The sequence below is a fragment of the Oryctolagus cuniculus genome, chromosome 17 (assembly GCF_051225735.1).
Source record: "Oryctolagus cuniculus isolate XC-2025 breed Fujian yellow rabbit chromosome 17, ASM5122573v1, whole genome shotgun sequence".
NCBI classification, from domain to species: Eukaryota; Metazoa; Chordata; class Mammalia; order Lagomorpha; family Leporidae; genus Oryctolagus; species Oryctolagus cuniculus.
In genome coordinates, this window is record NC_142883.1 from 33,556,677 (window position 1) to 33,571,243 (window position 14,567).

The window sequence follows — 14,567 nt, forward strand, 5'->3', positions numbered from 1 at the left end:
AGATACTGGAATGAATGCGGATGGTTGAGGGGAGGAGCTGAAACAAAGGACAATGCTGGAAAATGACAATATCCAGGAGTGGTGTGTTCAACAGGGTAAGTGTGAGAGAGACAGAGGGTCTGTTCTCCGAGAAGTAGCGATGGAGGTCACAGCGCGGTGCCAGGTCAGGGAGCCCTTCCCAGGTAGGAGGACAGGGAGGGCATGCAGGAACCAAGCACGGAAATGAGTGCCGGGGCTGTGGAGGCAGGCATCACTCACAAAGAGCCAAGAGTCACAAAGATGATTGAAAGGTGGGTGGAGGCCAGGGTCTATCCCCGTGTGGGAGGTGATGGGGGCAGCCACAGGCACATGTGGCCGTGTGTCTGCACCCACCAAGCATTTGGCATAGCTGCACAGAGCCCTAGTGAGTGGCCACTAACAGGGAATGTGTCAAAGAGGAGCCCGAGCAGATCTGGCTCTGAAAGGCCTTAGGGGCAGCTGTGTAGAGGGAGGACTACAGTGGAAGCCAAGGCCAAGGGTGAGAAGCCAGTGATCTCCAGAAGCCAACAGGCTACACTAGGGCAGGTGGGGGGATGGGCAGCCAGAGACTGTGCCCAGGGCAGTGGGGAGCCCAGGTACTCACCAGGTCCTCTCCATCTCTTTCCCTGCTCTGCTTCCCACCTTGGTGCCATGTCCTCCCCACTACAACATTTTATGTCTCCATCCTGCCTGTGTTCTACTACCCTGCCTTCTAATCTTTTTTTTTTTTTAGACTTATTTTATTCATTTGAAAGACAGAGTTACAGAGAGAGGTAGAGATGGAGAGAGAGGTCTTCCATCTGCTGGTTCACTCCCCAGATGGCTACAACGGCCAGAGCTGCGCCGATCGAAGCCTGGAGCCAGGAACTTCTTCTGGGTCTCCCATGTGGGTGCAGGGTCCCAAGGACTTGGGCCATCTTCTACTGCTTTCCCAGGCCACAGCAGAGAGCTGGATGGGAAGAGGAGCAGCCGGGACTAGAACCAGTGGCCATATTGGATGCGGGTGCTTCCATCCAGGGCTTTAACCCACTGCGCCACAGCGCCGGCCCCTCTAATCTCTTTCACTTCTTCATCTATTTCCATTTCTTTTCCTTCTATATCTTTCTTTCTTCTCTATCCTGGGATTCAGTAACATCTTCTAAAAATGCTCTCCTTTCATATGAGTTCTCATAGTCCCCTCAAGCTAAATCCGTGATCTATTTCTTAATCTAACAATTTCCCTCCCCTACTTTCTCTCATCTCCACCTAGCTCCTGCAGACCTCACCAGGAAGGGGCACCTACACGGGAGTTGGGAAGAAACTCAGTAGCTCACACACTCAGGTGTGTCCAGAGGTCCCCCTGCCCTGGTGTGCATGTCCTGTGCTACTCACCCACGCTGCAGTCAACACCAGATCCTTTTTAAGTACTGAGTATGGCAAGGACACACATTGCCAGGAACAAAGAAATTGTGAAAATGAGATCTATATCTGTAGGATCTTAATTTGAATTGTGGTAGGGAAACATAGATGCATGAAAATCTGTTAACATGTTGATGTGCTAAATGTTGCATGAAAACCGTGGAGTGCAAAAACTGAATGTCTGATGAAAGGGGTACGTTCTAAACAAGCAGACTTCACAGAGGACAGGACGGCCTGATTATTCCAGGAACTTCTCAAGTCTTTAATGTGTCTTTTTCTTTCTTTCTCTTTCTTTCTTTCTTTCTTTCTTTCTTTCTTTCTTTCTTTCTTTCTTTCTTTCTTTCTTTCTTTCTTTCTTTCTTTTTTTACAGGCAGAGTGGACAGTGAGAGAGAGAGACAGAGAGAAAGGTCTTCCTTTGCCGTTGGTTCACCCTCCAATGGCCGCCGCAGTCGGCGCACCGCACTGATCCGATGGCAGGAGCCAGGTACTTCTCCTGGTCTCCCATGGGGTTCAGGGCCCAAGGACTTGGGCCATCCTCCACTGCACTCCCTGGCCACAGCAGAGAGCTGGCCTGGAAGAGGGGCAACCGGGACAGAATCCGGCGCCCCGACCAGGACTAGAACCCGGTGTGCCGGCGCCGCAAGGCGGAGGATTAGCCTAGTGAGCCACGGCGCCGGCCCTAATGTGTCTTTCTACCAACGTCACTCTTCAGAATTGAACGCTGTGTAGCCGCACAATCATCCACCATGAAGAAGCATCTGTCTAAAATCAAGAGATCCTGCTTTACACCCTCTGAAGATTCATGCACAAAGCAGATTGTGTTTGTGGTCAGAAGTACGTGCTGATATATTCATTTGTTCATGTAATGGTTCAGCTAGATTCGTGGAGTCTCTGGTACAAAGCATTTTGCTGCACACACCGGTGTAAAACATTTCAGAGATGAAATGTGTGGGCAAGGACAGCACAGTCCAAACGTTAAACAAAAACTGCGAAAGCCTGCAACATGACGTAGGTTGTGGTTAGGGTGTAAGCCTGCAGGAGCTCTGGAAACACAGTTATCCCACTGGTGCCCCAGGACCTACATCTTTGTATGGTACTCAACAGTAACACTGATCAACTCAATCCTGATCATCCGGGAGAATATGATTGCGTCTCTGTGACTTTGTTTTGCATGTGGGGAAGAACTCATGGAGACCCAGAACCTCACACGAGTGTCCGAGTTTATCCTCTTGGGCTTGTCACACATCCAGGGGCTCCAGAAATTCCTGTTCATGCTGTTCTTATTGGTTTACGTCACCACGGTGGTGGGAAATCTTCTTATCATGGTCACAGTAACTTTGGACCCCCGACTCAACATGCCCATGTATTTTCTTCTCCGCAACCTGGCTGTCATAGACCTCTGTTGTTCCACAGTCACCTGCCCAAGGATGCTGGCAGACTTCTTTCGTGAGACCAAGACCATCTCCTACCAGGGCTGCATGGCCCAAATCTTCTTCTTCCACCTCTTGGGAGGCGGGACTGTCTTCTTTCTCTCAGTGATGGCTTATGACCGCTACATAGCCATCTCCCGGCCCCTCCACTATGTCACCATCATGAACACTCGCCTGTGTGTGACACTGGTGGTGGCTGCCTGGGTAGGGGGCTTTGTTCACTCCATTGTCCAGCTGGCTTTGATACTTCCCTTGCCTTATTGTGGCCCCAACATCCTGGACAACTTCTACTGTGACGTCCCCCAAGTGCTGAGACTGGCCTGCACGGACACTGCCCTCCTGGAGTTCCTCATGATCTCCAACAGTGGGATGCTGGTGCTCATCTGGTTCCTCCTCCTCCTGACCTCCTACGCCGCCATCCTGGTGATGCTGCGCTCCCACTCGGGGCAAGCACGGAGGAAGGCAGCTTCCACCTGCACCACACACATCATCGTGGTGTCTATGATCTTCATCCCCTGTATCTATATCTACTCACGGCCTTTCACGCCCTTCCCTTTGGACAAGGCTGTGTCTGTCAGCTACACGGTATTGACCCCCATGCTCAACCCCATGATCTACACCCTGAGAAACCAGGAGATGCAGGCAGCCATGAGGAGATTAGGAAAGAGCCTAGTGATGTGCCACAAGGAGTGAACTTTTAATAAGTTGATTTAGGGACCAGTGTTGTGGTGAGTGGGTTTAGCTACCACTTGTGAACCAGCATTTCCTTTTACAGTTCTGGGTTGAGTCCCAGCTAACTGTATCCAACACAGCTTTCTGCTAATGAGCCTGAGAAGGAAGTGGAGAATGCCACAAGAACCAGGGTCTCCGTAGGAAACCAGGACGGAATCCCTGGCTCCTGGCTTAGCTTGGCCCAGCCACAACTGTTGCAGCCATTTAGGGAGTGAACCAGTGGAAGGAAATTCTCTTTCTCTTTCCAAATATCACTCTGTTCTGCCTTTCAAATAAAAAATTGACTAAATAAATCTTATAAAATATGTAATTTGTCTTTAAACAACTATCTCCTCTCTAGACATGTTTTATCTGTAAAAAAGAAGGGACTTCTTTATAAAGTACAACAAATAAGACTACTAGCTACTGTGTGAGACACTTTCACCTTTCTATCTCATCACACCTCACAACACCGATAGAAGTACTGCTGTCACGTTAACCAGTCTGACAAACGAGAACACAGCCGTGACTTGCTCACAGCTGAACAGCAAACTTGGCCTGGAACCTGCTTCCTCTGGTCCCAAATTTAGAGGCAAAAGATTGGGATTTGAAACTAAGAGTCTGCCACACCACAGGGAAAACCTAGAGTTCTTCCTTTTCAGATGAGTCTCTGCGATGAGGAGTCAAAGGTCTCGTGTTATGACACACAGGTTCTTCTCTGCTCTGAGCACCCTCCACCCCAGGTCTCCACCATGGCACTTAGAAAGTGGCCTCACTTTTAACACTGTCTAAATATTTCCCACAAGGGCCTTAGCCCTTTGTGTCTGTTCCCTCTCTACAAAGCTGCTTAGGCAATTTCATACTGTATGATTGTATGATTGTATGATTACCGGCAATGATCTGAATGTCTCCTCATAAAGTCTGTGTGTTGGAAACTTAACCCAAAAACTCATATGTGATGGTGTTGGAGGCTGAGTCAGAAGACATCATGGAGCTGTTGCTGTTATAATGGGCTTAACAGCTTTAGAAGAACAGGAAGGGAGGTATGAGCTGACAAACTTCCTGTCTCTTGCCAGAGAGAGGTGCTGGCACCTTCAAAATGGGCTTCCCAGCAAGGAGAAACCAGCTGATGGATGCTCTCTCTCTCTCTCTCTCCCTTTCAAATAAATAACTTTTTTCTTTCTTTCGTTCTTTCTTTTATTTTTTTTTAAATCTGCTCCTTCCTTTTTTATCATTTATCACTGGTGCTTTCTCCTATATTCTCATGAGACTCTCACACTTTACAGAGTGTGAAAACTCAGGATGAGCCAGGGACACGGGCAACGCTGTAGAACCTTAACTGACTTCACTCAGTCTTTTCTGAAACAACAAGGGCTAAGAATAAATGGATGGATGCCACCATTAATATCCAGTCTCAACTCCCAACCTAACCTCCCCCGGGCTGCCAGAGCACCCCGAATTCATCTTTGGGTCATGACCCTCAGAGTGTCTCCCCCCCCCCCGCCCCGGCATCTCACATGCTACAGGGAGAAATAGGATTGTGTCCTATAGGAGAAATAGGACGTCAACAAGCCGGGCATCAGCCCCGGCTCCTCGCCACCCTCCTCTCCTATCGCAACCCTGTGCTCTGGTCCTGCCAAGGAGCTAAGGGTTTCTGGAATGTGCTTTGTACCAGTTCACACCTTCAATCCGTTTTTCCCACCAGAAACTCCCTTCTCTCCTCTGCCCACAGCTCGACCTCCCCTTGGTTCAGAGCCATCTCCTCTAGGAGGCTTTCCCTCCCTCCCACACATGGCTAGTTACTGCATCCCTTAATTTCTAAAAGTTACTTTGTACTTAATCTTGGTTTTATGTATTTGAAAGAGAGAAATACAGAAAGAGAAAACTCTTCTATCCACTGGTTCTCTTCCCCAGTGCCTGCAATAGCCAGGGATAGGCCAAACTGAAGTAAGAATCCGGATCCCTATCTGGGCTTTCCATGTGGATGGAGTTAAGCCATCACCTACCACCTCCTGGGGTGCACAACAGTAGGGAGCTGGAATCAGAAACACAGCTGGGACATGAAGCCAGGCTCCAGCTGGGACACGGGTGCTCTATGTGGCATCTTTTTTTTTTTTTTTTTTTTTTTTTTTTTTTTTTTTTGACAGGCAGAGTGGTGGATAGTGAGAGAGACAGAGAGAAAGGGAAAGGTCTTCCTTTGCCGTTGGTTTACCCTCCAATGGCCGCCGCGGCCGGTGCACTGCAGCCGGCGCACCACGCTGATCTGAAACCAGAAGCCAGGTGCTTCTCCTGGTCTCCCATGGGGTGCAGGGCCCAAGCACTTGGGCCATACTCCACTGCTTTCCCAGGCCACAGCAGAGAGCTGGCCTGGAAGAGGGGCAACCGGGACAGAATCCGGCGCCCGACTGGGACTAGAACCCGGTGTGCCGGTGCCGCTAGGTGGAGGATTAGCCTATTGATCCGTGCAACTGGCCCTATGTGGCATCTTAACCATGGTGCTAAGCGCTGGTCCCAAGGAGATTTGAGCATTCCTCTTGTGGTGCTGTTTTCTCTTGTAGTGTATTCGGTGTTTCTGGGATTTTCTTCCTCATCAGGCCTGAGCTCTTTGAGAGCAGCTCCTGAGTCTTGCTTTGGTACCCAGAGAATTGAGCACACAGGTGTACCAGACATGCCATTTGCTGCTCTCCTATTCTTCAAGGAGGCCGACTTTCACTTTCTTGCGGGGAAATTAGGCACACGTGGCAATTCAAAGATGGCGCCCAAAGGAAGTAAGGTGGGCAGTATCCAAAGTTGTCTACCACCAATCTGATTGCCTGCGCAGCTTCAGGGGAGGTGACAACAACTGATGACGAGTGTACAGACTTGTGGCTGGTTCTGTAGAAAATCGCCCCATAAAATGACCTTTTAAGTAATTGTTTGGTCCTTATGCCCTGCCCCAGTAATCCTGCAGTCTTCTGCTTTAAAAGGCTTTGCTACATGCGCTATAAACTGAGTTCTTGCTTGCTTCACTTGACTCCCCTCTGCGTCTGACTGTCTCCGGGATCAGGAGGCTGGGGAACGGTCGAGTGGTGCACATACCTTTCTTCGGACCCAGTCCATCCTCGTTTGGTGGACTAAGACCCTGCATTTTCTCTCATAAACACCTACTTTTCGGCAGATTGAGCTGCTGCCCAAAACGCTGACATCACATATGAGTGCCCTTGGAGTCTCAGTTGCTCTACTTCCAATTCAGTGCCCTGCTAATGCATCTGGGGAAACAGAGGAAGATGGCTCGAGTGCTTGGAACCAGGCCACCCACATTAGAGGATCTGATGGAGTTCTAGGATGATGGAGGCAGAATGAAGCAGTCCTGGTCAGGTGTCCATTTGGGGAGTGTAGCAGCAGATGGAAGAGGGATCTCTCCCTCTCTCCCTCTCTGTGACTCTGGATTTCAAATAAAGAAGTAAATCTTACACACAAACAGACACACACACACACCCCCTACTAAAATCCCAAAATAGCACAGTACTCCCCAGCATTAAACTACACTTTAGTCAATCTCTACAGCATATAAATAATGCACAATACCACATTCCTTAACATGTTTTAGGTTAAAACATAAGGAGTCACCAGAAATGAGTTTAGGTAGGCACCTGACAGATGGGAAATGTAGGAAATAGATCAGAGGTCTTTCTGATAGAGAGCTAAATCAGAATCATGAGGAATTGGCCCACGTAACTTAAAATTGCCCAGATTATCATGAGTGAAACTGATAAGATCTATTCTGTCACACAGCATCAACACAAAATATCTTTTTTAGGAAACTTTTATTTAATAAATATAAATTTCAAAAGTACAACTTTTAGATTATAGTGTTTTTCCCCTCCATAACTACCATCCCACACACAAACCATCCCATCTCCTACTCCATCTCCCATCCCATTCTTCATTAAGATTCATTTTTTAATTATCTTTATATACAGAAGATCAACTTAGTATATACTAAGTAAAGATTTCAACAGATTGCACCCACACAGACATACAAAGTATAAAGTACTGTTTGAAAACTTGTTTTACCATTAATTCCCATGGAACAGCATATTAAGGACAGAGATCCTACATGGGGAGTAAGTGCACAGTGACTCCTGTTGTTGATTTAACAATTGACACTCTTATTTATGATGCCAGTAATCACTGAGGTGTCATGAGCTGCCAAAGCTATGGAAGCCTCTTGAGTTCACAGCCTCTGATCTTATTTAGACAAGGCCATAGTCAAAGTGGAAGTTCTCTCCTCCCTTCTGAGAAAGGTACCTCCTTCTTTGATGGCCCATTCTTTCCACTGGGATCTCACTCACAGAGATCTTTCATTTAGGTCATTTTTTGCCACAGTGTCTTGGCTTTCCATGCCTGAGAAACTCTCATGGGCTTTTTAGCCAGATGCAAATGCCTTAAGGGCTGATTCTGAGGCCAGAGTGCTATTTAGGACATCTGCCATTCTATGAGTCTGCTGTGTATCCTGCTTCCCATGTTGGATTGTTCTCTCCTTTTTAATTCTATCAGGTATTACTAGCAGACACTGGTCTTATTTATGTGATCCCTTTGACACTTAATCCTATCTTTATGATCAGTTATGAACTTAAACTGATCACTTTAACTAGCAAGATGGCATTGGTACATGCCAACTTAATGGGATCTGCAGTCCCATGGCACATTTCTAGCTCTACCATTAGGGGTAAGTCCGAGTGAGCATGTGCTGAAATGTACATCTCCTCCCTCTCTTACTCTCACTCTTATTTTTAACAGGGTTCAATTTTCAGTTAAATTTTAACACCTAAGAATAGTTGTATGTTAATTAAAGAATTCAACCAATGGTATAAGTAGAAAAAGAAAATGCTAAAAGAATAAAATAGTAAGCTGTTCCCCGACAGTCAGTACAAGGGCTGATCAAGTCATGGTTTCTCATAGTGTCAGTTTCACTTCTACAGGTTTCCTTTTAGGTGCTCATTTGTTGTCACAGATCAGGGAAAACAATTCTCTGACAGTTCAGAGATGAGGAACTCCAGAAGAAAATATATACATTTCTTGTACTAGTTGAAAGACTGCCACTAGACACACCAAACACAGGAGTTAAGGAAAGGTTTATTGTTGGGTGGGGGAATCCAGACAGGCTGCCTCCCCGTACAGGATAGACCAGCAGCCTGTACTGGGAGAACAGGTCTTATATAGCTTTGCAGAGGTAAGGAAGTGGCAACAAAAATCCCATTAGGGTGGGGTGGAGCTGACATTTGTGGTTGGGCCATTTGGTCACCTGACTTCTAGTAAGCCAGGCTGGGCTCAGGATTGAAACTTGTTATACAAGAAGGCCACAGGGCCAGAGCCTAACAGGGCGCCACAGATAAAATGGCACCATTTTAAAACATAAGTCCTTGTATGAGTTCATGAGATTAATGATCATAATTCACATATAAAGTACTAGAATTTTTAGCTGGCGCTGGGGAATTGGAGATGGAGGAGGAATCAAACATGAGACCTGGTTGTCAAAATAAGATTGAATGTGCAGGGTTGCAGTTTCCAATGTGTTAGACATTTTTTCACTGATGACATTGCCCAAAGTTGAGATCAAATCAATAAAAATGTTAAAGAGAGAAATCAAACCAGTTGTCTGGACGATGCTGAGAGAGCGAGAGTGGGAGCGAGAGAGCGAGAGCAAGTGAGAGACAGAGAGACAGAGACTGTCCACAGTGCTGACAAGAAACTGTCAGCAGACCCTGAGGTCAGCACCCGCAAACTAAGGCCCCAGACAAACAGCATCAGCATCACTTGACTCCGTGTTGGAAAGGGCTCTGCCCACCACCCACTAAACTAGAAACCTGGCCGTGGGCTTTGAACCTTTCCCAAGCCTTCCAGGTTGGCTCTGGTACACGCTCCAGCGTGTCAAGCAGCTCCTCCATGAAATGGGTTCCTCCCAAATGCCCTGGAATGTGTGTTCTTTGAAGGGACACTTGTCCTCATTGACCTTGGCCTGCTAATCCTGTTTCTTGAAGCTCTACCATTTCAAGGCCCTTGTTGCTTTGTCTTCTTGCCCCCAAGGCAGACCTCTCAACTAGCAAGTGTCTTGCAGAGACTCAGAAACTTTTTAACAACTCCCTCTGCTCATTGCTCCCGGGGGAATAAATCCAGCCCTGGTTCTTGAGCACTGTGCAATGCCTTCTCCTTGAGGGCATTCCCTTCCCTGGGGCTATGAGGTTTGGGCAGCACTGGAAACTCAGGAAGCTGCCTGGAGAAGACCCTCAGGAAGGTGAGAGACCTGAACTCACTCTGCCACTGGCGGCTGAAGGAAGGTGAGACACGGAGGGTTTCCTCACCTGCTGGTAGGTCATCTCTATGCTGGGCAGAGTGAGCAAGAAACATAGACTTAGTGGTAGCAACTCCAATGCGAGGACAGTGTCAGCAAGGAATCTGGGGGAATGTGCTGTGGAAAACCCTCCTTCCGGATGCATGAGAAGACCACCAATTTTAGCTGCTGAGCATGGCACTGCCCTTATGATCAGGGGGATCAAGGGAAAAGTAAAATCACTCCAACATGCCCTACGGAGGGGAGGCCACACTGTTTCCTATTCAATACACCCCTGGCAACTTTCCTGAGCACTGCTTTGTCAGCGCTCCAGGCTCTGTGACTCCTAAGATACTGGAAAGAATGCGGATGGTTGAGGGGAGGAGCTGAAACAAAGGACAATGCTGGAAAATGACAATATCTGGGAGCGGTGTGTTTAATGGGGTAAGAGTGAGAGAGACGGAGGGTCGGTTCTCCGAGGAGAAGTAGTGATGGAGGTCACAGCGCGGTGCCAGGTCAGGGAGCCCTTCCCAGGTAGGAGGACAGGGAGGGCATGCAGGAACCAAGCACGGAAATGAGTGCCGGGGCTGTGGAGGCAGGCATCACTCACAAAGAGCCAAGAGTCACAAAGATGATTGAAAGGTGGGTGGAGGCCAGGGTCTATCCCCGTGTGGGAGGTGATGGGGGCAGCCACAGGCACATGTGGCCGTGTGTCTGCACCCACCAAGCATTTGGCATAGCTGCACAGAGCCCTAGTGAGTGGCCACTAACAGGGAATGTGTCAAAGAGGAGCCCGAGCAGATCTGGCTCTGAAAGGCCTTAGGGGCAGCTGTGTAGAGGGAGGACTACAGTGGAAGCCAAGGCCAAGGGTGAGAAGCCAGTGATCTCCAGAAGCCAACAGGCTACACTAGGGCAGGTGGGGGGATGGGCAGCCAGAGACTGTGCCCAGGGCAGTGGGGAGCCCAGGTACTCACCAGGTCCTCTCCATCTCTTTCCCTGCTCTGCTTCCCACCTTGGTGCCATGTCCTCCCCACTACAACATTTTATGTCTCCATCCTGCCTGTGTTCTACTACCCTGCCTTCTAATCTTTTTTTTTTTTTAGACTTATTTTATTCATTTGAAAGACAGAGTTACAGAGAGAGGTAGAGACGGAGAGAGAGGTCTTGCATCCGCTGGTTCTCTCCCCAGATGGCTACAACGGCCAGAGCTGCGCCGATCGAAGCCAGGAGCCAGGAACTTCTTCTGGGTCTCCCATGCAGGTGCAGGGGCCCAAGGACTTGGGCCATCTTCTACTGCTTTCCCAAGCCACAGCAGGGAGCTGGATGGGAAGAGGAGCAGCCGGGACTAGAACCAGTGGCCATATTGGATGCGGGTGCTTCCATCCAGGGCTTTAATCCACTGCGCCACAGCGCCGGCCCCTCTAATCTCTTTCACTTCTTCATCTATTTCCATTTCTTTTCCTTCTATATCTTTCTTTCTTCTCTATCCTGGGATTCAGTAACGTCTTCTAAAAATGCTCTCCTTTCATATGAGTTCTCATAGTCCCCTCAAGCTAAATCCGTGATCTATTTCTTAATCTAACAATTTCCCTCCCCTACTTTCTCTCATCTCCACCTAGCTCCTGCAGACCTCACCAGGAAGGGGCACCTACACGGGAGTTGGGAAGAAACTCGGTAGCTCACACACCCAGGTGTGTCCAGAGGTCCCCCTGCCCTGGTGTGCATGTCCTGTGCTACTCACCCACGCTGCAGTCAACACCAGATCCTTTTTAAGTACTGAGTATGGCAAGGACACACATTGCCAGGAACAAAGAAATTGTGAAAATGAGATCTATATCTGTAGGATCTTAATTTGAATTGTGGTGGGGAAACATAGTTGCATGAAAATCTGTTAACATGTTGATGTGCTAAATGTTGCATGAAAACCGTGGAGTGCAAAAACTGAATGTCTGATGAAAGGGGTACGTTCTAAACAAGCAGACTTCACAGAGGACAGGGCGGCCTGATTATTTCAGGAAGTTATTCATGGTGAAAATCAAGGAGATGGAGCCCTGGAGTTTGGCTCCAGGTCTGAGTGGTTCCCAGATCTTCCCCACTGCAATACACTGGTATTGGAAAGCAGGTTGCCTGTGATTCTGGATGGCTTTCAGCATCCCATGCATGCATCTTCCCTCCCCGGTTTGTAAACTCCCTGAGGAGTCCATTCAGGCAGCTGCTGGTATCAGATCCGCACGTCAAGATGCCCACCATGTGCACTCGGGCTTCTTGCTTCTGAGCCTCTCACCACTTCATCTGCATTCAATAAGTACCATGGAACCCAGGAACCTCACTTGGGTATCAGAATTTGTCTTCCTGGGGCTCTCGCAGTCTCGGGAGCTCCAGCTCTTGTTGTTTCTGGTGTTCTTGTTGGTCTACATCATCACTGTTACTGGAAACCTCCTCATCATAGTCACAGTGTCCTCTGACTCCCAGCTCCATGTGCCCATGTACTTCCTGCTCCGAAACCTGGCTGTCATAGACCTTTGCTTCTCCTCTGTCACTGTCCCAAAGATGCTGGTGGACTTGCTCTCGGAGCCAAAGACCATCTCCTACCAGGGCTGCATGGCCCAAATCTTCTTCTTCCACTTCCTCGGAGGAGCCATGGTCTTCTTCCTCTCAGTAATGGCCTGTGACCGCCTCATTGCCATCTCCCGGCCTCTCCACTACGTCACTATCATGAACACCCAGCTCTGTGTGGGGCTCGCAGTGACTGCCTGGGTAGGGGGCTTCGTCCACTCCATTGTCCAGCTGTCTCTGATGCTCCCCCTGCCTTTCTGTGGCCCCAACATCCTGGACAACTTCTACTGTGACGTCCCCCAAGTGCTGAGACTGGCCTGCACGGACACTGCCCTCTTGGAATTCCTCATGATCTCCAACAGTGGGATGCTGGATGTCATCTGGTTCTTCCTCCTCCTGATCTCTTATTTGGTCATCCTGATGATGCTACGCTCCCACCAAAGGAAGGCAAGGAGTAAGGCAGCTTCCACCTGCACCACTCACATCATCGTGGTGTCTATAATCTTCATTCCAAGCATTTACCTCTATGCCCGGCCCTTCACCCTGTTCCCCATGGACAAGGCTGTGTCCCTCAGCCATACGGTCATGACCCCCATGCTCAACCCCATGATCTACACTCTGAGGAACCAGGAGATGCAGGCAGCAGTGAAGAGATTAGGGAGGCACTGGCTGGCGTGTCAAAAGGAGTGACAATGGCAGGTGGCTTCTCTTTGGCTTTGCTATCCTTTTGTAAAGTGCAGAGACAGAGTTACCACACCTGCTCTCTTCTTAATTTGTGGATTTGTTGTGAGAGTCGTCTTAGAAGTGGATGGCTTTGAAACTAAGCAACTTACTCAGTTTTGGGAGGAAAAGGAAAGTGATTTCTTTAGAGGCTAAGGTTTGTGATAAAGCATTCTGACACCTCTGCAACAATGAGGACTGTCTGCTTGGCTCCTGAACCACAACTCCCTTCTCCTTCCTGATAGTTTCCTCTCGTGGTGGCAATATTTCCCACAGACGAGCATTTCTATTTTCTGTATTTTGATTCTCTTTTGAGCATCTCCTTTTGGTCTGAGTCCAGAGATTTGGAGATAGCACCAGATTTGTGATCTTAGTCCTAAATTGGGAGACTTGACCCTTACCCTTACCTGATGACCTTGGCTGAGCCACCTAAATACTCAGTCTCTTGACTTCTTCCTCACCAACTGGTATGAAAACATTATTATCCAAGCAATCTCATGGATATTCTCAAAGATTCAAATTTTTAAAATCATGGGAAAATAATTTATAAATCATAGAATCCGTAAAAGAAATGTTGTTATTATTGTCTGTGTCATTTATGCTTCTACCAATTGAATCATGCTTTGGAAATAGGGCAAAATTCCTATGTGAAGTGAGGGAGGCAAAGAAAGTGAGAGACTGAACTCCCGTTGGAGTATGGGCCATGCAACATAACCAAAAGTCCACAGAAGAGATGAGCATAGACTCAGGGCCATGCATCTGAGTCTGACTATTTCCTGCCATCCCTACCCACCCACCTGCCACACTCAACAATTCCTGCAACTGGGAACCAAAAGATCCTTGATCCTTGCTTCTCTCTTCCCTCCCTCCTTTCTTTCATTCCTTCCTTCATTCATTATTTCCTTCCTCCCTCCTTCCTTCTATATTCATATTTCAAACATTCACATGGGCTGTAATGCAGTACTTTACCCATATAATGTGCTCTGTAATTGTTTTCTTTATTGATCTCTCTCCATTTCCATTCTTTCTTCCTCCCCTACATTGACTTCCATAAGTTCAGTCTTTTTTAAATGTTTATTTATTTTTATCTGCCTCAGGGGAGGGAGACGGGGGGGGAGGAGAGGGGGGAGAAGGGGAGAAGAGAGAGAGAGAGAGAGAGAGAGATCTTCCTTCTGTTGGTTAACTCCCATATGCCCACTTCCCTGGGCCAGGACAAAACCAGGAGCATGGAACTCCATATAAATTATCTCACATACGTGGCAGGGACCCAAGCATCCACTGCTTCCCAGGATGCATTAGCAAAAAATGGATCAGAAGCAGAGAAACTGGGACTCTAACCGGCAGTCCAATATGAGTTGCAGGTGTCACAAGCAGCGGCCTAACCGCCTGTACCACAACACCTGCCCCTGTCAGTTTAGTC

At 48.1% G+C, this 14,567-nt stretch overlaps 2 protein-coding genes across 2 annotated transcripts; both read left to right on the forward strand.

Moving 5' to 3' along the window:
* The first annotated feature begins 1,795 nt into the window (after window positions 1–1,795).
* On the forward strand, window positions 1,796–3,727 carry LOC100356911 (olfactory receptor 4D1-like). The gene has a single exon (XM_008271245.4). The coding sequence runs from the start codon at window positions 2,605–2,607 to the stop codon at window positions 3,538–3,540; it is 936 nt and encodes a 311-aa protein (XP_008269467.4). The 5' UTR covers window positions 1,796–2,604; the 3' UTR covers window positions 3,541–3,727.
* Window positions 3,728–10,250: 6,523 nt separating this feature from the next.
* LOC100356653 (olfactory receptor 4D2) lies at window positions 10,251–14,150 on the forward strand. Its single transcript, XM_089317997.1, has one exon. The coding sequence runs from the start codon at window positions 12,011–12,013 to the stop codon at window positions 13,115–13,117; it is 1,107 nt and encodes a 368-aa protein (XP_089174123.1). The 5' UTR covers window positions 10,251–12,010; the 3' UTR covers window positions 13,118–14,150.
* Window positions 14,151–14,567: the final 417 nt, after the last annotated feature.

Coding starts and splice junctions, on each gene's coding strand:
- LOC100356911 (XM_008271245.4), top strand. CDS start 2,605: ATGGAGACCCAGAACCTCACACGAGTGTCCGAGTTTATCCTCTTGGGC.
- LOC100356653 (XM_089317997.1), top strand. CDS start 12,011: ATGGCTTTCAGCATCCCATGCATGCATCTTCCCTCCCCGGTTTGTAAA.